The 25,184-nt window shown below is 44.3% G+C and overlaps 2 protein-coding genes across 7 annotated transcripts in view; both read left to right on the top strand.

The window, feature by feature from the left end:
• The window catches only part of LOC110519442 (CUGBP Elav-like family member 3), a 66,882-nt gene extending 58,305 nt beyond the window's left edge, over positions 1-8,577 (top strand). For 2 of the 4 annotated variants that reach the window (XM_036939888.2, XM_036939905.2), the window contains exons 9-14: positions 403-603; positions 1,101-1,166; positions 2,341-2,445; positions 2,598-2,741; positions 3,351-3,494; positions 7,444-8,577. In XM_036939888.2, coding sequence (XP_036795783.1) covers positions 403-603; positions 1,101-1,166; positions 2,341-2,445; positions 2,598-2,741; positions 3,351-3,478 — 644 coding nt within the window. In that variant the 3' untranslated portion in view covers positions 3,479-3,494; positions 7,444-8,577. Of the gene's footprint in view, positions 1-402; positions 604-1,100; positions 1,167-2,340; positions 2,446-2,597; positions 2,742-3,350; positions 4,335-7,443 lie in introns of all 4 variants that reach the window. The other 2 variants (XR_016490838.1, XM_036939920.2) reach the window with 2 other exon arrangements.
• An 11,773-nt stretch (positions 8,578-20,350) lies between these two features.
• The window catches only part of LOC110536315 (ceramide synthase 2), a 38,024-nt gene continuing 33,190 nt past the window's right edge, over positions 20,351-25,184 (top strand). Inside the window, exon 1 of one of the 3 annotated variants that reach the window (XM_036939855.2) lies at positions 20,351-20,978. The gene's annotated coding sequence lies outside the window, so the exon portion shown is untranslated. The remainder of the gene's footprint in view (positions 20,979-25,184) is intronic. The other 2 variants (XM_036939861.2, XM_036939866.2) reach the window with 2 other exon arrangements.

Below are 25,184 nucleotides of genomic sequence, written 5' to 3'. Positions count from 1 at the left end.
CAGATGCTTATGGATACTGTATGTTAGTAATAACATGGATTGATCTTATGTTTACAATGCTATGCAGATCAAGTCTGTCTATTTGATGTACATTTACTTCTCTTCATTGGTTTCTAAGTTCATCTGCTTGTGAGTGCATCTCAATAATGTAAAGTGGCTTCTTCTCCTCGTCTAATCAGCATCTTTTAGTCTACACTAATCGCTTCTCTCTCATCTGAAAGCTGGGAATTACCTTTCACCACTTTTTTTTAACATCAATTCAGATTGAGGAAGGTAGACAAGAGGAGGAAGCCACTTTACAATGAGATGCACCCTTCCCTTAACTCCCTTTGCCCCACTAACCAATCATTGCGTCTCCCCTGCATTTATGCTCTGCCTTTTTCTCTTTCTTATACACTATAGAGTCTAGTAGCTGTCAATCACAATATCTCCTCCACTGTGATTGGTCCTCCCGGTTTGCAGGTACGAATACCCCTCCAACCATCTCAGCCACGCCCGTGCCATCACTACCTCCACCTCTAGGAGTCAATGGTTACAGTCCACCAACCAATGGACAGCAAGCATCAGAAGCACTATACACCAATGGCATTCATGCGTACCAAGGTACGAGCTGAATTACCAAAGATAGAATATTTACCACAGAAATACTGATATCTCCATGTGTTCCCTATATTCACTCTCTGCTCTGCCACTCACTCCCTCCGCTCTGCTACTCCCTCCCTCCCTCCCTCCCTCCCTCCCTCCCTCCCTCCCTCCCTCCCTCCCTCCCTCCCTCCCTCACTACTCATCTCCCTTCCTCTCTCTCTCTCTCTCCCTCTCTCCCTTTCTCTCTCTCTCCCTCCCTCCCTGCCTCCCTCCCTGCCTCTCTCCCTCCCTGCTTCCTTCCCTCTCTCCCTGCCACCCTCCCTCCCTCCCTGCCTCCCTCCCTCTCTCCCTCCCTCCCTGCCTCCCTCCCTCCCTCCCTCCCTGCTTCCTTCCCTCTCTCCCTGCCTCCCTCCCTCTCTCCCTCACTCCCTCTCTCCCTCCCTGCCTCCCTCCCTCTCTCCCTCCCTCCCTGCCTCCCTCTCTCCCTCCTTCCCTGCTTCCCTCTCTCCCTGCAGCCCAGAGTCCAGCATTATCTCTAGATCCTCTCCAGCAGGCGTATGCAGGCATGCAGCACTACACAGGTGGGCCACAGTCACACACATTACCAGCTCCTGTGACACTTATAGTGACTGGGTTAATTTTGCATTGTAAGAATGGAGTCCTCAATGCTCTCAGAGTAGGACAGTAATTAACTGGTAAAAGACCAAAAACACCAGCAAGTGATTTTCATTTTGGATATTTTTTCCAACATGATTTCCAATGCATAGTATGTGATGTTATACAAATGTAAGCAAGGTTTGAAATTATTATGTTTTAGTCAAACGTTATATTGGGATTCTTGTGGTCAATTTAGAGTCTACAAATGACTTTTAATTATGTTCCGGCCCCCTGACCATCGACTCAAGACAAAAATCAGCCCGCAGCTGAATCTAGTTGGTGATCCCTGTGGTACAGGGTCAGAGGTGAATCTAGTTGGTGATCCCTGTGGTACAGGGTCAGAGGTGAATCTAGTTGATGATCCCTGTGGTACAGGGTCAGAGGTGAATCTAGTTGGTGATCCCTGTGGTACAGGGTCAGAGGTGAATCTAGTTGATGATCCCTGTGGTACAGGGTCAGAGGTGAATCTAGTTGATGATCCCCGTGGTACAGGGTCAGAGGTGAATCTAGTTGATGATCCCTGTGGTACAGGGTCAGAGGTGAATCTAGTTGATGATCCCTGTGGTACAGGGTCAGAGGTGAATCTAGTTGATGATCCCTGTGGTACAGGGTCAGAGGTGAATCTAGTTGATGATCCCCGTGGTACAGGGTCAGAGGTGAATCTAGTTGATGATCCCTGTGGTACAGGGTCAGAGGTGAATCTAGTTGATGATCTCTGTGGTACAAGGTCAGAGGTGAATCTAGTTGATGATCCCTGGGGTACAAGGTCAGAGGTGAATCTAGTTGATGATCCCTGTGGTACAGGGTCAGAGGTGAATCTAGTTGATGATCCCTGTGGTACAGGGTCAGAGGTGAATCTAGTTGATGATCCCTGTGGTACAGGGTCAGAGGTGAATCTAGTTGATGATCCCTGGGGTACAAGGTCAGAGGTGAATCTAGTTGATGATCCCTGTGGTACAGGGTCAGAGGTGTCTTCCTCCCTACCATCTCTGCCATTGAGGGCATGTAGGGTAATCTGATCCTAGATCTGTGGTTAGGGGTGTCTTGGACCTCCAACCAGTGTTTCATCATCTGATGTCACTCTCTCTCTCATCACAGCGGCGTACCCTGCTGCCTATGGATTGGTCGGCCAGCATTTTCCACAGCAACCTACCCTGGTTGCCCAGCAACACCAGCAGCCCCAGCAACAGCAGCAGCGAGAAGGTGATGTCACTTCCTGTCTCTCAGACAGCACCTGTTGTGTGTGTGTGTGTGTGTCTCAGATTAGTGTGCGTGTGAATCACAGATCCTCATGAATATTTGTGTGAGTGTGTCTCTCCGTCGCAGACCCTAACGTGTGTGTGTTCCTCCCCTAGGGCCGGAGGGTTGTAATATCTTTATCTACCACCTGCCTCAGGAGTTCAGTGACAGTGAGATGCTCCAGATGTTTCTGCCCTTTGGAAACGTCATCTCAGCTAAAGTCTTTGTAGACCGCGCCACCAACCAGAGCAAGTGCTTCGGTAAGACAGAGAGAGAGGGATTGGAGGGGGAGACATAGGAGAGAGGCAGGGATGGGTGAATAGTGAGTATCCAGGAGAAAAGGAAAGAAAGGAGGAACGGAGGAGAAATGGAGGGAGATAAGAGAGAATTGCAATTCCACCTGTTGCTATGATACATGATGATCATAACTCACAGTTGCTGGTAGCATACTGTATGACTGTATCTCTGTCTGTCGCAACGAAGCAATGTGATTATACATGTTATATTACATTTCAGAATGTTTCTCTCTCTGTTTCCTCTTCCTCTCTCGTTCCTCCCTCCGTTCCCTCTTCCTCTCTCGTTCCTCCCTCCGTTCCCTCTTCCTCTCTCGTTCCTCCCTCCGTTCCCTCTTCCTCTCTCGTTCCTCCCTCCGTTCCCTCTTCCTCTCTCGTTCCTCCCTCCGTTCCCTCTTCCTCTCTCGTTCCTCCCTCCGTTCCCTCTTCCTCTCTCGTTCCTCCCTCCGTTCCCTCTTCCTCTCTCGTTCCTCCCTCCGTTCCCTCTTCCTCTCTTGTTCCTCCCTCCGTTCCCTCTTCCTCTCTCGTTCCTCCCTCCGTTCCCTCTTCCTCTCTCGTTCCTCCCTCCCTCCCCAGGTTTTGTGAGTTTTGACAACCCATCCAGTGCCCAGACTGCCATCCAGGCTATGAATGGGTTCCAGATCGGCATGAAGAGACTCAAGGTGCAGCTGAAACGACCTAAAGACGCCAACCGCCCCTACTGAAGGAGAGAGGAGAGAGGTGAGAAGGGATAGGGGCTGGGAAAGAGAGAGGGAGGAGAAAGAATGTGTGGATTGAGGGATGGAGGAATGGGAGGCAATAAAAGGGAAGAAGGGAATGAGGGAGGAGACTGGAGGGTAGAAGAGAAGGTAGGAGAGAGGAGGGTTGAAGAGAGGAGGGTAGGAGAGAGGAGTATGAGAGAGAGGAGGGTAGAAGAGAGGAGTGTAGGAGGCAGGAGAGGGGTGGGGAGGAGAGAGGAGGGGAGGAGGGAGGAGAGAGGAGGGTAGGAGGCAGGAGAGAGGAGGGTAGGAGGCAGGAGTGAGGAGGGTAGGAGAGAGCAGGGTAGGAGGCAGGAGAGAGGAGGGTAGGAGAGAGGAGAGAGAAGGGTAGGAGTGAGGTCGGGGAGGCGTGTAAGAGAGAAGTGATGGGAAGGAGGAGGGATATTTGAGTTTGGGGAGGAAACAGGAAAGAATGACAATGGAGTTTATGCAAGTTGCTGTCAGTCACATCTTTCTAAAATGCTGATTGGTGAAAGGGCTATATGACGAGAGTGGGCGGGATCTTAAATAAGCAGTGCATATGTGGTAAAGAATATTAAACACATGAAATAACAAAAAATGCTTTGTAGGTAGTTTAATCATTTAGAGATTTTGTAGCCAAATTAAAACTTCATTATTGAAATATTGTTATCCAACTTTATATTTTTTATTTATTTTTATTTTCTGATGTTTTTTAATCTTTTCCTGAAACAACAACATACCTCACCTGAGATCCTCCCGTCCAATCATAATTCGCGGGGATCCCATCACTATGGTTACCTAGCGACCGATAAAGCCCCGACCCCCCTTCCTCTCACGTGTTGTAAGTTGATTGGTTGGCCTGTGTCTGGGTTGCTGTGGAGGTGGATTGCCTGTGCTGGTTGCCCTTGGCGATTTTTTTGTTTGTTCCGTCGCCCCGAGCAACCGGCCATGCACTGACCTGCATGCCCTGTTGCCGTGGTGACCACAGACTGTGTTTGGTGCATTGTGACTTTCTTTTGTATTGACCTGTGCACATACTGATCAATAACTGTCAATAACTGGGATCTGATAAATTAAGTATCAATTGATTCGATTGAATATCCGCATTGACTGATGGATAATTGTATTGGATATTTGGATAAAAACTGTATTAATGGTCGTTGTTTTTCTGCAGTTTAGTTTTTGATCAGTTTCTGTAGTGTTCTGTTTGGTGTCATTATCATTATAGTGCTACTGTATATTTGGGCTAGACTGAGGTGGGCAAGGGGGCTGTGTGTGTGTGTGTGTGTGTGTGTGTGTGTCTAATGTTAACTGTGTGGTTACAGTAGGTTTCTGAATGTTTTCCTACAGTCTCTAACCAGGCCATTCAGTGTGTAATGGGGTAACAGGTAATGGGGCTCCTTCATGTGTTGTTGGGTTTAAAGTACAGATTTACGCCATAAACTATCCCAGTCTAGCCTAGAACTATCCCAGTCTAGTCCAGTCCAGCCCAGCCTAGTCCAGCCCAGCCTAGGCTAGCCCAGCTCAGTCCAGTCCAGCCCAGCCTAGTCCAGCCCAGCCTAGTCCAGCCCAGCCTAGTCCAGCCCAGCTCAGTCCAGTCCAGCCCAGTCTAGTCCAGCCCAGCTCAGTCCAGTCTAGCCCAGCCATCTGCATTTGGTGCTGATCATAACCTATGTGGATATAAATCAAATCAAATCAAATTTTATTTGTCACAGACACATGGTTAGCAGATGTTAATGCGAGTGTAGCGAAATGCTTGTGCTTCTAGTTCCGACAATGCAGTAATAACAAGTAATCTAACTAACAATTCCAAAACTACTGTCTTGTACACAGTGTAAGGGGATAAAGAATATGTACATAAGGATATATGAATGAGTGATGGTAAAGAGCAGCATAGGCAAGATGCAGTAGATGGTATCCAGTACAGTATATACATATGAGATGAGTAATGTAGGGTATGTAAACAAAGTGGCATAGTTTAAAGTGGCTAGTGATACATGTATTACATAAGGATACAGTCGATGATATAGAGTACAGTATATACGTATGCATATGAGATGAGGTGGGTAACCCCTTTGTAAGCAATTAATTGTAAATAACTCCCAATAAACAGCACACATTCCTAGGATAAGTCCAAGTCCATCTCATAGTTTAAAGAGCCTTCATCACCCGGTCGCATTTCCTTCATCTGCACTGAAACCAAGTAATAGGTGAAAACAATATGGTGGAACATGAGCAGATGAGCGTAGAGAGGAAAGAGACAGGGAGGGAGAGGAAGTTACTTCAGACTATTCAGATGCAGCACTGGACTGTGGACCTCTGATGACACTAAACTCTGCTGATCTGGATTCTGATTGGTAGGCTGTGTGTCCTTGGCTTCTGATTGGTAAGATTGTGGACTGGCCTGACTTTCTGATTGGTGTCTATTTCCCCTTCTTTTCTACGAGTCTATTTCCCCTTATTTTCTACCAGTCTATTTCCCCCTCCTGTTTTATATCTCTCTATCACTCCTCTCCTTTTCTCCCCTCCCATCTTTCTCTCTCTTGCTTCCTTTCTCTCTCCCCTTCTCTCACCCCCCTGGCCGGTGCTTTGAGGTAATGGTTTGTAGTTGTTGTGATGGTGCTAAACATAGCCTCTTGCCGATTGGAGAACAGACCTAAACTATAGGAATTCTGGGAGAATTAATATACATGGGGAAAAAAATTGTCTCTTGGTATGAGTAGAGGTTACCCATAGAGCCAGATCTAGGATCAGCTAACCTGCTTCAAATCAAAACGTTAACCATATGGGAGAAAACACAAAACTGACCTTAGATCAGTTTATCTGAATAATCTTCTAATAACATTAAAAGACCATTTACCAGAGAAGCTACCACACAGAATTCTAAGCTACTTGTGGACTAAGGGAGACTGTTACCCAGAATTTCTATACTGCAACTGCCAGAGAGTGATGCATGTTGGGAACCTTTGCTTGCCGTGATCTAAGACACAAGTACAACGTGTGCGTGCACGGACACACACACACACAAACACACAGACATACATACAATTACAGAAAAGGCAAAAGGCCTCCCAAATGACGACAACAACATTCATGGATATTTCACTGTGTTGAGTTGCATGCCCTGGACACTCTGTATGTCTATGTGTAAAAGCACCATGACGTTATCCCTGTTGAAAAACACAGAGGTTTACTATAGTAACCAATGATGCAGACATAGTAGAGGTAAACTGTTTTGTGCAAATGGTTTCTGGTAATAGATTTTTTTGTTGGAAATGACATCCACATGAGGGATGAATTGTTTCTATACTGTTATTCCTTTGTTCTCTGATATATAGAGGATTATAGTAGAGGTTAACCACAATACTATATCCATGTCCTAACAAGCTCTCTCTCTCTCTCTCTCTCTCTCTCTCTCTCTCTCTCTCTCTCTCTCTCTGTTCTCTCTCTCTCTCTCTCTCTCTCTCACTCTCTCTCACTCTCTCTCTCTCTCTCTCTCTCTCTCACTCACTCCCTCTCTCGCTCTATCACCCTCACTCCCTCTTTCTCTCACTCTCTCTCTCTCTCTCTCTCTCTCTCTTTATCTCTCTCTCTCTCTCTCTCTTTATCTCTCTCTCTCTCTCTCTCTCTCTTTATCTCTCTCTCTCTCTCTCTCACTCTCTCTCTCTCTCTCTCACTCTCTCTCTCTCTCTCTCTCTCTCTCACTCACTCCCTCTCTCGCTCTATCCCCCTCCCTCCCTCTTTCTCTCACTCACTCTCTCTCTCTCTCTCTCTTTATCTCTCTCTCTCTCTCTCTCTCTCTCTCTCTCTCTCTCTCTCTCTCTCTCTCACTCACTCCCTCTCTCGCTCTATCCCCCTCCCTCCCTCTTTCTCTCTCTCACTCACTCACTCTCTCTCTCTCTCTCTCTCTCTCTCCCTCCCTCTCACTCTTCCTTCCTTCGCTCTTGCAGGTGAAGTTTTCAGACTCCGGCCGTGGTGGAATCCCAGCGTGCATTGCGCCCTCAGACCTACTACCTTTCTTTTGAGCGACGGGGAACAGCACACATACACCACACACACAAACACACCACACACACACATACACACACACACACACACACACACACACACACACACACACACACACACACACACACACACACACGCATTGCACTCTAAAAGGACCAAGGCACAGATATTGACCAATGTACATATTATAGTCCTCACACACACAAACACTGACATACTTTCAAATACATATATGTCAGTAATCGTACCCTTTGAACTGGACTCAGTTTGAAAATGGTTTGAGGAGTTTGAGGAGTTTGAGGAGTTTGTCTGGAGTGTGTAGGGCAGTGAAGATCACACACATACACGACCCAGGAAGTACTTACTAAAGTCATTGATGAGATGATGAATAATGGTGATATATCACTTCTTTGGACCATAACATGTCATATTACATGGCTATTACATGTGTATAACATGATACAAATAGGAAGGCCTCCATTTCGTAATAAAAAAAGGAAAACAGGAAAAAATATTGAGACAAAAATGAGTAATTTAGAGAAACTTTGGAGAGAGATCCTTATGGCCTGTAAATAATTTAGTTTAAGAAGAGTAACATTTAGAAAATTACAAAAAAATGCAAAAAGAAGAGTACTTTAGATAAATCACTGAAAAATGACACAATATTATTATTATTATTGTTATTATTATTATTATCTTCGTTAGGGGATATTGTATTAGAAATAAAGAAAGGGGAGAATCACAAACATATTTTCAATTTCTACTTAGATTTTAGGATAAATGTGGGTGGGAGGGACTGCACCTTTTCTGAGAGGTTTTAATATTTGAACAAGTTTTTATTTATTGACTAATTTATCAATTATTTTTGTTAATAGGGAGAAATGATGAAGGGTTTAAAGGGGTTACTGATTTTAGAATTTTTTTAGAGCAAAAAAGGGTCTGTTTCTGTCAGACTCTGTCAGAGTAATTATAATTATGAATGAATTATTACAACAATGATATTTATTTCTTATTTATTGAGTCTGTTTTTGATCCAATCTCTTTTTAAGTTAAAATAAAAAGTATTATACATCAAATACGTTTTTCATTATTTATTGTGTGTGTGTGTGTTTGTGTAAGAGAGAGAGGGAGAGATAGAGGGGAGAGGGAGAGGGGAGGGAGAGATAGAGGGGAGAGGGAGAGAGGGAGAGAGGGAGGGAGAGATAGAGGGAGAGAGGGAGAGATAGAGGGGAGAGGGAGAGAGGGGAGGGAGAGATAGAGGGGGAGAGAGAGAGGGGAGAGGGAGAGAGGGGAGGGAGAGATAGGGGGAGAGAGAGAGGGGAGAGGGAGAGAGGGGAGGGAGAGATAGAGGGGGAGAGAGAGGGGAGAGGGAGAGATAGAGGTGGAGAGAGAGAGGGGAGAGGGAGAGATAGAGAGAGAGAGGGGAGAGGGAGAGAGGGAGAGATAGAGGTGGAGAGAGAGAGGGGAGAGGGAGAGAGAGAATGGGAGAGAGGGGGAGGGAGAGATAGAGGGGAGAGGGAAAGGGAGAGAGGGAGAGGGAGAGATAGAGGGGAGAGGGAGAGAGGGGAGGGAGAGATAGAGGGGAGAGAGAGGGGAGAGGGAGAGAGGGGAGGGAGAGATATAGGGGGAGAGAGAGAGGGGAGAGGGAGAGAGAGGGAGGGAGAGATGGAGAGGGAGAGGGAGAGAGGGAGAGGGAGAGATAGAGGTGGAGAGAGAGGGGAGAGGGAGAGAGGAGAGGGAGAGATAGAGGGGGAGAGAGAGAGGGGAGAGGGAGAGAGAGGGGGAGAGAGGGAGAGATAGAGAAGGAGAGATAGAGGGGAGAGGGAGAGGGGAGGGAGAGATAGAGGGGAGAGGGAGAGAGGGAGGGAGAGAGGGGAGGGAGAGATAGAGGGGAGGGGGAGAGAGGGAGAGATAGAGGGGAGAGGGAGAGAGGGGAGGGAGAGATAGAGGGGGAGAGAGAGAGGGGAGAGGGAGAGAGGGGAGGGAGAGATAGGGGGAGAGAGAGAGGGGAGAGGGAGAGAGGGGAGGGAGAGATAGAGGGGGAGAGAGAGGGGAGAGGGAGAGGGAGAGATAGAGGTGGAGAGAGAGAGGGGAGAGGGAGAGATAGAGAGAGAGAGGGGAGAGGGAGAGAGGGAGAGATAGAGGTGGAGAGAGAGAGGGGAGAGGGAGAGAGAGAATGGGAGAGAGGGGGAGGGAGAGATAGAGGGAGAGGGAAAGGGAGAGAGGGAGAGGGAGAGATAGAGGGGAGAGGGAGAGAGGGGAGGGAGAGATAGAGGGGGAGAGAGAGGGGAGAGGGAGAGAGGGGAGGGAGAGATAGAGGGGGAGAGAGAGAGGGGAGGGGTAGAGGGAGAGAGGGGAGGGAGAGATAGAGGGGGAGAGACAGAGGGGAGAGGGAGAGAGGGAGAGATAGAGGTGGAGAGAGAGGGGAGAGGGAGAGAGAGGGAGGGAGAGATGGAGAGGGAGAGGGAGAGAGGAAGAGATAGAGGTGGAGAGATAGAGGGGAGAGGGAGAGAGGGGGAGGGAGAGATGGAGAGGGAGAGGGAGAGAGGGAGAGATTGAGGTGGAGAGATAGAGGGGAGAGGGAGAGAGGAGAGGAGAGATAGAGGGGGAGAGAGAGGGGAGAGGGAGAGAGAGAGGGGAGGGGTAGAGGGAGAGAGGGGAGGGAGAGATAGAGGGGGAGAGAGAGAGGGGAGAGGGAGAGAGGGAGAGATAGAGGTGGAGAGAGAGGGGAGAGGGAGAGAGAGGGAGGGAGAGATGGAGAGGGAGAGGGAGAGAGGGAGAGATTGAGGTGGAGAGATAGAGGGGAGAGATAGAGGGGAGAGGGAGAGAGGAGAGGGAGAGATAGAGGGGGAGAGAGAGGGGAGAGGGAGAGAGAGAGGGGGAGAGAGGGAGAGATAGAGAAGGAGAGATAGAGGGGAGAGGGAGAGGGAGAGAGGGCGAGATAGAGGTGGAGAGAGAGAGGGGAGAGGGAGAGAGAGAAGGGGAGAGAGGGGGAGGGAGAGATAGAGGGGGAGAGAGAGAGGGAGAGAGAGAAGGGGAGAGAGGGGGAGGGAGAGATAGAGGGGGAGAGAGAGAGGGAGAGGGAGAGAGAGGTGGAGAGATAGAGGGGGCGAGAGAGAGAGGGGGAGGGAGAGTGTGAGTGTGAGAGAAGTCCGTGAGAGAGAGGTGGAGGGGAGAAGGAACAGTTAAAATATGTAAAAGAGAGAGAGAAGGAACAGTATAGATTGTAATTGACCAGTAGAGGGCGAGACAGGCACAGATTCCAGTCTCCTCCTCGGTAGGTAGTTATCTCTCGAGAGGTTCTGGTAGATATGGTAGGTAGGGTATAGTCCTGCCCCAAACAACCAGGAGTTATCTAGGTTGATGTGTTCAAGGGTGAGAGAGTTTATCAGTCATTCTTTATGAGAGCCTGAGTGTGCATGGTGTTTATAAATAGTTGGGAAAGCTACTGCATGATGGCTATGTGATTGTAATCAGATCACAGTCAAAGGTTAGCTCTGCACTGAAGTCTGAGGTGGTGTGTTCACTTAATAATATGTAGCCTAAATGTGCATTAAATAATGTAGTTAAACCTGTCTACAATACATATCTCAACTTCAATATATAAATACAATAACATAAGGTACGTCATGAGTAGCTTAGAACTACACAGCAAATTCTCCAGTGTTAAATCAACACTGCCACTGTCTATACGGGTCCACACTTTTGAGTGTTAAATTATTACCGTGCTAGTGTGGACGCTGTTACACTTCCTGGTCCCTTCCTTTATGCAAATTATTTCACAGCTATTCTTTCAAAATAATATTTATGTATTTATTGTAAGACACATATTGATGTAATCAGTTAATGGTGCCACCTGTCAATGCTTTTATAGGGCAGGATAATGACGATTGAAATGGTTTCTCTGTCCAGATCTGTCTACACTTGTACGATATTCAGACAGAATATGTGTCTGACTACCTCTGGAGGTGTATGGGGTCGTTTGATTGTCTACACCTGTCTACATGTGGGCACAATGAGCAAAGGACACAAGTTAGAACCATGTATTAATGGAGCTAGAGTCAGTGTTTGGGACTGAACACTTTCAGTGTTATGCACATACAGTGGGGCAAAAAAGTATTTAGTCAGCTACCAATTGTGCAAGTTCTCCCACTTAAAAAGATGAGAGAGGCCTGCATTTTTCATCATAGGTACACTTCAACTATGACAGACAAAATGAGGAAAAGAAATCCAGAAAATCACATTGTAGGATTTTTTATGAATTTATTTGCAAATTATGGTGGAAAATAAGCATTTGGTCACCTACAAACAAGCAAGATTTCTGGCTCTCACAGACCTGTAACTTCTTCTTTAAGAGGCTCCTCTGTCCTCCACTCGTTACCTGTATTAATGGCACTTGTTTGAACTTGTTATCAGTATAAAAGACACCTGTCCACAACCTCAAATAGTCACAATCCAAACTCCACTATGGCCAAGACCAAAGAGCTGTCAAAGGACACCAGAAACAAAATTGTAGACCTGCACCAGGCTGGGAAGACTGAATATGCAATAGGTAAGCAGCTTGGTTTGAAGAAATCAACTGTGGGAGCAATTATTAGGAAATGGAAGACATACAAGACCACTGATAATCTCCATCGATCTGGGGCTCCACCCAAGATCTCCCCCCGTGGGGTCAAAATGATCACAAGAACGGTGAGCAAAAATCCCAGAACCACACGGGGGACCTAGTGAATGACCTGCAGAGAGATGAAGTAACAAAGCCTACCACACTACGCCGCCAGGGACTCAAATCCTGCAGTGCCAGACGTGTCCCCCTGCTTAAGCCAGTACATGTCCAGGCCCGTCTGAAGTTTGCTAGAGAGCATTTGGATGATCCAGAAGAAGATTGGGAGAATGTCATATGGTCAGATGAAACCAAAATATAACTTTTTGGTAAAAACTCAACTCGTCGTGTTTGGAGGACAAAGAATGCTGAGTTGCATCCAAAGAACACCATACCTACTGTGAAGCATGGGGGTAGAAACATCATGCTTTGGGGCTGTTTTTCTGCAAAGGGACCAGGACGACTGATCCGTGTAAAGGAAAGAATGAATGGGGCCATGTATCGTGAGATTTTGAGTGAAAACCTCCTTCCATCAGCAAGGGCATTGAAGATGAAACGTGGCTGGGTCTTTCAGCATGACAATGATCCCAAACACACCGCCCGGGCAACGAAGGAGTGGCTTCGTAAGAAGCATTTCAAGATCCTGGAGTGGCCTAGCCAGTCTCCAGATCTCAACCCCATAGAAAATCTTTGGAGGGAGTTGAAAGTCCGTGTTGCCCAGCAACAGCCCCAAAACATCACTGCTCTAGAGGAGATCTGCATGGAGGAATGGGCCAAAATACCAGCAACAGTGTGTGAAAACCTAGTGAAGACTTACAGAAAACGTTTGACCTCTGTCATTGCCTACAGAGGGTATATAACAAAGTATTGAGATCAACTTTTGTTATTGACCAAATACTTATTTTCCACCATAATTTGCAAATAAATTCATTAAAAATCCTACAATGTGATTTTCTGGATTTTTTTTCTCATTTTGTCTGTCATAGTTGAAGTGTACCTATGATGAAAATTACAGGCCTCTCTCATCTTTTTAAGTGGGAGAACTTGCACAATTGGTGGCTGACTAAATACTTTTTTGCCCCACTGTACATAAGAGCATGTGGCAAACAAATACTTTAAAGACTATATGAAGTGTTATCGCATAACACCATTGTTGTAAACTATATACACTTCATAGTGATCAAAATACTATATGAGTTGTTATTGCATTTGATTTATTAGGATCCCGATTAGCTGATGCCAATGGTGACAGCTCGTCTTACTGGGGCCCGACATATATATATATATATATATATATATATATATATATATATATATATATATATATATATATATATATATTTCACCTTTATTTAACCAGGTAGGCAAGTTGAGAACAAGTTCTCATTTACAATTGCGACCTGGCCAAGATAAAGCAAAGCAATTCGACACACACAACGACACAGAGTTACACATGGAGTAAAACAAACATACAGTCAATAATACAGTATAAACAAGTGTATATACGATGTGAGCAAATGAGGTGAGATAAGGGAGGTAAAGGCAAAAAAAGGCCATGGTGGCAAAGTAAATACAATATAGCAAGTAAAACACTGGAATGTCATTGCCAAGTATTGAGATAAACTTTTGTTATTGACCAAATACTAATTTTCCACCATAATTTGCAAATAAATTCATAAAAAATCCTACAATGTGATTTTCTGGATTTTTTTTCTGTGATTTTCTGGATTTTTTTTCTCTCTTTTTGTCTGTCATTGTTGAAGTGTACCTATGATGAAAATTACAGGCCTCTCTCATCTTTTTAAGTGGGAGAACTTGCACAATTGGTGGCTGACTAAATACTTTTTTGCCTAACTGTACCTACTACATATTAATGTTTTTAAATGTATGTAAATTGTAAAGTATTTTGTCTGTAATGTCTTTCTCGTTATATATACCGAGTTAGCTTCTTTACTGGCTAATCGTTAGTATTCAGCTAACCACGGTTTGTGGTCATCAGCTATCCTTTAGCTCGAAAATCTATCGCCAGTTTTGTACGGCGCGGCTCGGACCGGAACATACCGGACCTATTTTTCTCTCCATGTCCCCGGATTTCAACCACTAACTCTGGACATTTATACCTGGATCTCGCAGCTAGCTAGCTGCTATCCGTGTGACTATCGGCTTTCGTCGATTCATCAATTATTCCGGAGCTAGCCAGCTGAAGAGTTCCGTCAGTCACTCCTGGGCAACAATCACATATCCGGACCCGTTTTACTGCCAACGTGGAGCCCCACCGGGCCTTCACAACTGGACTACCGACGTTATCTACCCGAGGGAGTTATCCGGCTGGCTCCTCTATCGCAACGTTACCTGAACGCCCATCTGCGGTCCGCTAACCGTTAGCTGTCTTATCGGCTGCTATCTGAATAGACCTATCGGACAATTTATTTTTTTATTTTATTTTTTCTTGGGCCTCTATAACTATATCTATTGTTAGTTTTTTTTGCGAATTGGATTCATCCCCTCTACCACACGGAACCCCACTAATCCTACCGACGGAAACGCACAAGGTGGCTAATAACAGACCTCCATCCTATGCTAGCTTGCTACCGATGGCCTGGCTAGCTGTCTAAATCGCCGTGACCCCAACCTCACTACTCACTGGACCCTTTTGATCACTCGACTAAGCATGCCTCTCCTTAATGTCAATATACCTTGTCCATTGCTGTTCTGGTTAGTGTTTATTGGCTTATTTCACTGTCCTGCTGCCTCTAGTCCTGCTCACTTTACCTTATCCAACCTATTAGTTCCACCACCCACACATGCGATGACATCTCCTGGTTTCAATGTTTCTAGAGACAATATCTCTCTCATCATCACTCAATACCTAGGTTTACCTCCACTGTATTCACATCCTACCATACCTTTGTCTGTACATTATACCTTGAAGCTATTTTATCGCCCCCAGAAACCTCCTTTTACTTTCTGTTCCAGATGTTCTAGACAACCAATTCTTATTGCTTTTAGCCGTACCCTTATCCTACTCCTCCTCTGTTCCTCTGGCGATGTAGAGGTGAATCCAGGCCCTGCAGTGCCTAGCTCCACTCCTATTCCCCAGGCGCTCTCTTTTGATGACTTCTGTAACCATAATAGCCTTGGTTTCATGCATGTTAACATTAGAAGCCTCCTCCCTAAGTTTGTTTTATTCACTGCTTTAGCACACTCTGCCAACCCGGATGTTCTAGCTGTGTCTGAGTCCTGGCTTAAAAAATTCAGAAAATTTAATCCCAAACTACAACATTTTCAGACAAGATAGAATTGCCAACGGGGGCGGTGTTGCAATCTACTGCAACGATAGCCTGCAGAGTTCTGTCCTACTATCCAGGTCTGTACCCAAACAATTTGAACTTCTACTTTTAAAAATCCACCTCTCTAAAAACAAGTCTCTCACCGTTGCCGCCTGCTATAGACCACCCTCTGCCCCCAGCTGTGCTCTGGACACCATATGTGAACTGATTTCCCCCCATCTATCTTCAGAGCTCGTGCTGCTAGGCGACCTAAACTGGAACATGCTTAACACCCCAGCCATCCTACAATCTAAGTTTGATGCCCTCAATGTCACACAAATTATCAATGAACCTACCAGGTACCTCCCCAAAGCCTTAAACACGGGCACCCTCATAGATATCATAGACTAACCAACTTGCCCTCTAAATACACCTCTGCTGTCTTCAACCAAGATCTCAGCGATCACTGCCTCATTGCCTGCATCCGTAATGGGTCAGCGGTCAAACGACCTCCACTCATCACTGTCAAACGCTCCCTGAAACACTTCAGCGAGCAGACCTTTCTGATCGACCTGGCCGGGGTATCCTGGAAGGATATTGATCTCATCTCGTCATTAGAGGATGCCTGGTTATTTAAAAAAAATGCCTTCCTAACCATCTTAAATAAGCATGCCCCATTCAAGAAATTTAGAACCAGGAACAGATATAGCCCTTGGTTCTCCCCAGACCTGACTGCCCTTCACCAACACAAAAACATCCTATGGCATTCTGCATTAGCATCGAACAGCCCCCGTGATATGCAGCTGTTCAGGGAAGCTAGAAACCATTATACACAGGCAGTTAGAAAAGCCAAGGCTAGCTTTTTCAAGCAGAAATTCTCCCAAATCCAGTCAGCTGATGTTCTGAAAGAGCTGCAAAATCTGGACCCCTACAAATCAGCCGGGCTAGACAATCTGGACCCTTTCTTTCTAAAATTATCTCCCAAAATTGTTGCCACCCCCATTACTAGCCTGTTCAACCTCTCTTTCGTGTCGTCTGAGATTCCCAAAGATTGGAAAGCAGCTGCGGTCATCCCCCTCTTCAAAGGGGGGGACACTCTTGACCCAAACTGCTACAGACCTATATCTATCCTACCTTGCCTTTCTAAGGTCTTCGTAAGCCAAGTCAACAAACAGATTACCGACCATTTCGAATCTCACCATACCTTCTCTGCTATGCAATCTGGTTTCAGAGCTGGTCATGGGTGCACCTCAACCACGCTCAAGGTCCTAAACGATATCTTAACTGCCATCAATAAGAAACATTACCGTGCAGCTGTATTCATTGATCTGGCCAAGGCTTTCGACTCTGTCAATCACCACATCCTCATCGGCAGACTCGACAGCCTTGGTTTCTCAAATGATTGCCTCACCTGGTTCACCAACTACTTCTCTGACAGAGTTCAGTGTGTCAAATCGGAGGGTCTGCTGTCCGGACCTCTGGCAGTCTCTATGGGGGTGTCACAAGGTTCAATTTTGGACCGACTCTCTTCTCTGTATACATCAATGATGTCGCTCTTGCTGCTGGTGAGTCTCTGATCCACCTCTACGCAGACGACACCATGCTGTATACTTCTGGCCCTTCTTTGGACACTGTGTTAACAACCCTCCAGGCAAGCTTCAATGCCATACAACTCTCCTTCCGTGACCTCCAATTGCTCTTAAATACAAGTAAAACTAAATGCATGCTCTTCAACCGATCGCTGCCTGCACCTGCCCGCCTGTCCAACATCACTACTCTGGACGGCGCTGACTTAGAATACGTGGACAACTACAAATACCTAGGTGTCTGGTTAGACTGTAAACTCTCCTTCCAGACCCACATCAAACATCTCCAATCCAAAGTTAAATCTAGAATTGGCTTCCTATTTCGCAACAAAGCATCCTTCACTCATGCTGCCAAACATACCCTCGTAAAACTGACCATCCTACTGATCCTCGACTTCGGCGATGTCATTTACAAAATAGCCTCCAATACCCTACTCAACAAATTGGATGCAGTCTATCACAGTGCAATCCGTTTTGTCACCAAAGCCCCATATACTACCCATCATTGCGACCTGTACGCTCTCGTTGGCTGGCCCTCGCTTCATACTCGTCGCCAAACCCACTGGCTCCATGTCATCTACAAGACCCTGCCAGGTAAAGTCCTTCCTTATCTCAACTCGCTGGTCACCATAGCATCACCCACCTGTAGCACGCGCTCCAGCATGTATATCTCTCTGGTCACCCCCAAAACCAATTATTTCTTTGGCCGCCTCTCCTTCCAGTTCTCTGCTGCCAATGACTGGAACGAACTACAAAAATCTCTGAAACTGGAAACACTTATCTCCCTCACTAGCTTTAAGCACCAACTGTCAGAGCAGCTCACAGGTTACTGCACCTGTACATAGCCCACCTATAATTTAGCACAAACAACTACCTCTTTCTCTACTGTATTTATTTTATTTATTTATTTTGCTCCTTTGCATCCCATTATGTTTATTTCTACTTTGCACATTCTTCCACTGCAAATCTACCATTCCAGTGTTTTACTTGCTATATTGTATTTACTTTGCCACCATGGCCTTTTTTTGCCTTTACCTCCCTTATCTCACCTCATTTGCTCACATCGTATATACACTTGTTTATACTGTATTATTGACTGTATGTTTGTTTTACTCCATGTGTAACTCTGTGTCGTTGTGTGTGTCGAATTGCTTTGCTTTATCTTGGCCAGGTCGCAATTGTAAATGAGAACTTGTTCTCAACTTGCCTACCTGGTTAAATAAAGGTGAAATATATATATATATATATATATATATATATATATATATATATATATATATATATATATATATATATATATATATATATATATGTCGGGCCCCAGTAAGACGAGCTGTCACCATTGGCATCAGCTAATCGGGATCCTAATAAATCAAATGCAATAACAACTCATATAGTATTTTGATCACTATGAAGTGTATATAGTTTACAACAATGGTGTTATGCGATAACACTTCATATAGTCTTTAAAGTATTTGTTTGCCACATGCTCTTATGTACAGTGGGGCAAAAAAGTATTTAGTCAGCCACCAATTGTGCAAGTTCTCCCACTTAAAAAGATGAGAGAGGCCTGTAATTTTCATCATAGGTACACTTCAACTATGACAGACAAAATGAGAAAAAAAATCCAGAAAATCACATTGTAGGATTTTTAATGAATGTATTTGCAAATTATGGTGGAAAATAAGTATTTGGTCAATAACAAAAGTTTATCTCAATACTTTGTTATATACCCTTTGTAGGCAATGACAGAGGTCAAATGTTTTCTGTAAGTCTTCACTAGGTTTTCACACACTGTTGCTGGTATTTTGGCCCATTCCTCCATGCAGATCTCCTCTAGAGCAGTGATGTTTTGGGGCTGTTGCTGGGCAACACGGACTTTCAACTCCCTCCAAAGATTTTCTATGGGGTTGAGATCTGGAGACTGGCTAGGCCACTCCAGGATCTTGAAATGCTTCTTACGAAGCCACTCCTTCGTTGCCCGGGCGGTGTGTTTGGGATCATTGTCATGCTGAAAGACCCAGCCACGTTTCATCTTCAATGCCCTTGCTGATGGAAGGAGGTTTTCACTCAAAATCTCACGATACATGGCCCCATTCATTCTTTCCTTTACACGGATCAGTCGTCCTGGTCCCTTTGCAGAAAAACAGCCCCAAAGCATGATGTTTCTACCCCCATGCTTCACAGTAGGTATGGTGTTCTTTGGATGCAACTCAGCATTCTTTGTCCTCCAAACACGACGAGTTGAGTTTTTACCAAAAAGTTATATTTTGGTTTCATCTGACCATATGACATTCTCCCAATCTTCTTCTGGATCATCCAAATGCTCTCTAGCAAACTTCAGACGGGCCTGGACATGTACTGGCTTAAGCAGGGGGACACGTCTGGCACTGCAGGATTTGAGTCCCTGGCGGCGTAGTGTGTTACTGATGGTAGGCTTTGTTACTTTGGTCCCAGCTCTCTGCAGGTCATTCACTAGGTCCCCCCGTGTGGTTCTGGGATTTTTGCTCATCGTTCTTGTGAATATTTTGACCCCACGGGATGAGATCTTGCGTGGAGCCCCAGATCGAGGGAGATTATCAGTGGTCTTGTATGTCTTCCATTTCCTAATAATTGCTCCCACAGTTGATTTATTCAAGCCAAGCTGCTTACCTATTGCATATTCAGTCTTCCCAGCCTGGTGCAGGTCTACAATTTTGTTTCTGGTGTCCTTTGACAGCTCTCTAGTCTTGGCCACAGTGGAGTTTGGGGTGTGACTGTTTGAGGTTGTGGACAGGTGTCTTTTATACTGATAACAAGTTCAAACAAGTGTCATTAATACAGGTAACGAGTGGAGGACAGAGGAGCCTCTTAAAGAAGAAGTTACAGGTCTGTGAGAGCCAGAAATCTTGCTTGTTTGCAAATAAATTCATTAAATATCCATAGGTTAGCCTATATTGTTTTTTTAGGTTAGCCTGTATATATATTTTTTTAGGTTAGCCTATATTGCATTTTTTAGGTTAGCCTATATTGTATTTTTTAGGTTAGCCTAGATTGTATTTTTTAGGTTAGCCTATATTGTATTTTTTAGGTTAGCCTATATTGTATTTTTTAGGTTAGCCTATATTGTTTTTTTAGGTTAGCCTATATTGTATTTTTTAGGTTAGCCTATATTGTATTTTTTAGGTTAGCCTATATTGTTTTTTTTAGGTTAGCCTATATTGTATTTTTAGGTTAGCCTATATTGTTTTTTTTAGGTTAGCCTATATTGTATTTTTAGGTTAGCCTATATTGTATTTTTTTGTCGTTTACGCACTAATAGTTGGTAATGTAAATAGCCTTAATCACACCATTATTATAGAGAGAAGGGTAAAAGTGATTATTGAGGGCCGGAAACAAAATGCGGATGTGTGTGTGTCAGCCAAGTGTTCTCGTGTGCCTAAACGTCATCTGTGACTCTTCCTCCCAGTTATTTTCTATTTCACTCCTAGTCTCACCCCTCTCGCGGTCCGTTCTCCAGACGCAGCAGCTCGGCTGGTATACACCTATTCTCGGCCAACCACCCCTGTCCCACAGAGAGAAGAGAAAGAATACGTGGGACACACGAAAGATAAAGTATCCTAGCTTTTGTAGTTTAGATTTATCCAGGACAATCAGAGCGGATATCCATCGACACAGAAAGAAACCCCGCCTTTACTCGTCTCGCGGTCTCTCAACTTCTCCCACCTACTCTTTCTTTTTATCTCAATCCTTCTTTCTATTAAAATAGTTTTTGACTGGATGGAAAGATGTGGATAAACTGCGGAAGTGGTCAGGTCGAACCCTAATCTAAAACAACGAGACACCCGGGCCGTCACGAACGCAGCAGGCAGAATATATTCAACAGGACGGAGCTATACTTTCTCTGGTTGGACTGATTTTCTGCTGAGCGGTCGAACTTTCTGAAATTTGCATATAGGCTACTGCTATCTGTTCCGTGTGCTCTAACCCAAAGTCTCATACATCGCCTTGGACCTCAGTGAGAGGGGATTGGGACCAAAGTAAGTACCGTTATCTCAATCACATCAATAAGACTGTTATTGTGGTATAAACTGAATAACGGTTTCGTCTGAATATGCAGTGTTTCTACAATAGCCAGCACTCTGTTGTCTGTTCAAGTGTTGAAGGTTTTCAACCTAATCCTACCCGTAACCCTAACCACACTGCTAACCTTATGCCTAACCCTAACATTAAATTACTAACAAAAGGCTTATTTTTTTCATGAATTTTTACAATAGCCAATTTTGACTTTGTGGATGCGCTAACCTTTCGGTTATCTAGGCATGCAGCCCACAATGAAGCGCGATCACTTGGACACGCGTCATTACGCAAGACACGTACGTTTATCCTACGATTAAGGAACGCCGTTTGGGTCTTTGCGTGTCAAAAAATATACACTTCAAATAACACTATTTGATGTGTCAAATAAGCTTATTGGATCTGAATATGACTGCACGTCACATAATCATTTAACGCGTTCATAAAGCTTTTACGTAGCTATTACACATTGATTACACAATCACTCGTATGTCATATGTCACAACGATTCACCGACACGTATGCTATGATGCTGGTAAAGTTGTCTCGCGCACCTACAACGCTGGTCATAAAAAAAAGCTAGCTAGCTGATGGATGCAAACAATGTTCTTCCCCAAAAACATAGCAACACAAGATCATCTGTTTCAGTAGCTATAGTTAGACAATTATCTATATAGCTAGATGTCATAATTTAAAATAACCCTAATTTATAACAGTTTTTATTTGATTAATGGTGGTCGGACCCATCTCTGTGAAGCTAGCCAAAATAACGATTAGCCACAATACTGGACATTGGGGTTAGCCAAAAGAAAGGTATGTCATTGACAGTGACGCAAATCGCTCTCATAATGAAATAGATCATGCTAATGGAGTTTAGAACGTTGTTATATTAAATCAAAAAAATATTATAATTTGTACATTTGAAAAAAATATGTTTATATTACACTGGATAAATTAGACTTTAGCGTTGCATTGGGGGGCATACTTACCTATGGATTGTGGATCAATGACATGGGGTATCAGTCTACTCAGTGACACCCAGAGAACATTAGCGTCGTAGCTCTTATTGTGGGACTTTGAAACATCTGTGAATTGAACCACATTTATAGTCAACCTACTATGTGTTTATGTGTAATTCTGTGTTGTTGTTTTTGTTGCACTGCTTTGCTTTATCTTGGCCAGGTCGCAGTTGTAAATGAGAACTTGTTCTCAAGTGGCCTACCTGGTTAAATAAAGGTGAAATTAAAAAAAGTGCATTGAACACTATTCCAAAGGAAAAACAATACTGCTAGGATGTTTTGAAATCTGATAACTCTGAGGAGAATGTTGGGAAAAAAGATATTAGGTATTGAGTAGACTGATACCCCATTTCATTGATCCCTAATCCTTAGGTAAAATGTACAGTGCAATATACATAATAGGCTGACTGGGGAGGTTATTTCGCAGATCGAATCCCTGAGCTGACATGGTAAAAATCTGTTGTTCTGCCCCTGAACAAGGCAGTTCACTGTTCCTAGGCCATCATTGAAAATAAGAATTTGTTCTTAACTGACTTGCCTAGTTTAATAAAGGTAAAATAAAAAAATCTAAATGTTACAGTCACAGTCTCGCTATAAGAGCTACAATGCTAATATGTGCGTAAACTCTTCACAGTTGTGTTCTGTGGGTGTCACCGAGTAGACTGATACCCCATTTCATTGCTTCACATTCCAACTTTGTTTAACATGATCTAGTCTAAATATGGCATGATTTCAACAGTAACCTTCTGCATCACTTTCAAAGAGGTACTTTTATTTTGAAGGCAAACCGCAAATTCCACGATTGTGCCTAATCCTTATTGTGGCTAGCTTCACAACACATAATCATTCCAGTCAAGCCTCACTCCTCTGTCATCAAATCAAATGTAATTTGTCACATGCGCCGAATACAACAGTGAAATGGTTACTTTCAAGCCCTCAACCAACAATGCAGTTTTAAGAAAATCCCCCAAAAAGTAAGAGATAAGAATAACAAATAATTAAAGAGCAGCAGTAAATAACAATAGTGGGGCTATATACAGGGGGTACCGGTACAGAGTCAATGTGCGGGGGGCACCGGTGTCGATGTAATTGAGGTAATTATGTACATGTAGGTATAATTATTAAAGTGGCTATGCATAGATAATAACAGAGAGAAGCAGCAGAGTGTGTGGGGGGGGGGGGGGGGGCAAAGCAAATATTCTGGGTAGCCATTTGATTAGCACTGATCTGATAGAAGTGGACAGGACAGCTGGACCTCTGATGAAGCTAGCTGGCTGCTTATAACGTTAGCTTTGGGCAACAGGGTTAAATAGCTGGCTAGCTATTTATTTCCATAAACTGAAGTTCAATTTCAATAAGCGAACAACAAGTGGCTACCTAGCTAATACTTACTCACAAGGATTCCTAATTCATTGCTAGGAATAATGAAAATGACTGCAGTTTCGACTGGTCATTGTTTTCAGGCTGGTTGTATTGGTGCTAGTGTAACAGTATAGACTTTGCGTCCGTCCCCTCGCCCCGACCTGGGCGCGAACCAGGGACGCTCTGCACACGTCAACAGTCACCCTCGAAGCGTCGTTACCCATCGCGCCACAAAAGCAACGGCCCTTGCAGAGCAAGGGGAACCACTACTTCAGGGTCTCAGAGCAAGTGACGTCACCGATTGAAATGCTATTAGCGCACACCACCGCTAACTAGATAGCCATTTCACATCCGTTACACTCACCCCCCTTTTGACCTCCACCTTTTCCACAGCAACCAGTGATCCGGGTCACGGCACCAATGTAACAGTATAGACTTTATGTCCGTCCCCTCGCCCCGGCCTGGGCGCGAACCAGGGACGCTCTGCACACGTCAACAGTCACCCTCGAAGCGTCGTTACCCATCGCTCCACAAAAGCCGCGGCCCTTGCAGAGCAAGGGGAACCACAACTTCAAGGTCTCAGAGCAAGTGACATCACCGATTGAAACGCCACTAGCGTGCACCACCGCTAACTAGCTAGCCATTTCACATTGGCTACACTAGCTAGGTACCAAGCTAAAGCTAGCTACCCCAGAAGTTGTGGTCGAACAAATAATGCCTTATAATTAATGCGGTATTGTAAATATATCGTTCATGGCCGGTGTGCGCTTGTTTGCAGACTTTTTATGTACAGCTTTGACAGTGCTACTAATAGTAGTGGTGGCGCTTGGCTTGCACGTGCAAATTCAGCACACACAACATTCTATAATAGAATAGTGTTATTTGACGCGTCAAATTAAAAGCTTATTTCATGTGTCAAATAGTGTTATTTCATGTGTCAAATAGTGTTAATGTGTCAAATAGTGTTATTTCATGTGTCAAATAGTGTTATTTCATGTGTCAAATAGTGTTATTTCATGTGTATCTTTTTTGACACGCAAAGACCCAAACGGTGTTCCATATATGATGAGACAATTGTGAACTCTGAAAAATATGAAGTCAAATCATGACGTCAGTGATCTTCAGATCAAAAAGTCGGAGTTCTAGAAAGCGGTCGGAGTTCCTGAGTTGGAATTCCGAGTTGGGTTATTTTTCAGAGTGGGAGCTTGTTTTTTTCGAGTTATCAGTTGTTTTGAACGCACGGAAGTCAGAGATTTCCGAGTTCACAGATGTTTTGAACACGGTATATGGCCTATTTATTCTGTTTGGCTCCTTTTGACAAATTGTAAAATAAAAAAGCTTAAACGTACAATATGCAGAAATCGCTCAGCCTGGTTGCTAAAATTTGAATGCTTTGCCTAATTTCAGTTTATGTGACAAAACAAGTGAAGTTAATCATTTCACAATCCAAACCACTGTGAAATAAATACATTTTCAATAACCCCAAACATTGAATTTTCAGCTGTTTGAAGCAGGTGTACAAAATCGAAGGTAAAAGCAGGAGAAATGAAACAGGAATGGGAAGCATATGGAGTGGCATGTAGCAATGAATAAGATCAAATTCATTAGCTTAAACCTCATATTTACTCTTCTTAACTTTTATTTTAAACCATATCTTAAACTTTTGACTGTCGGAAATGCATCCTTATTAAAAAGAACAGGTCAAAAGTGCTCACACAGACAGCATGATGTCACACAGACAGCATGATGTCACACAGACAGCATGATGTCACACAGACAGCATGATGT

The sequence above is a fragment of the Oncorhynchus mykiss genome, chromosome 2 (genome assembly GCF_057628025.1).
Source record: "Oncorhynchus mykiss isolate SJ-2025 chromosome 2, ASM5762802v1, whole genome shotgun sequence".
In the NCBI taxonomy this organism is placed as follows: Eukaryota; Metazoa; Chordata; class Actinopteri; order Salmoniformes; family Salmonidae; genus Oncorhynchus; species Oncorhynchus mykiss.
Note: the sequence above shows the minus strand (reverse complement) of the source record. Positions and strands in the feature narration are given on the sequence as shown.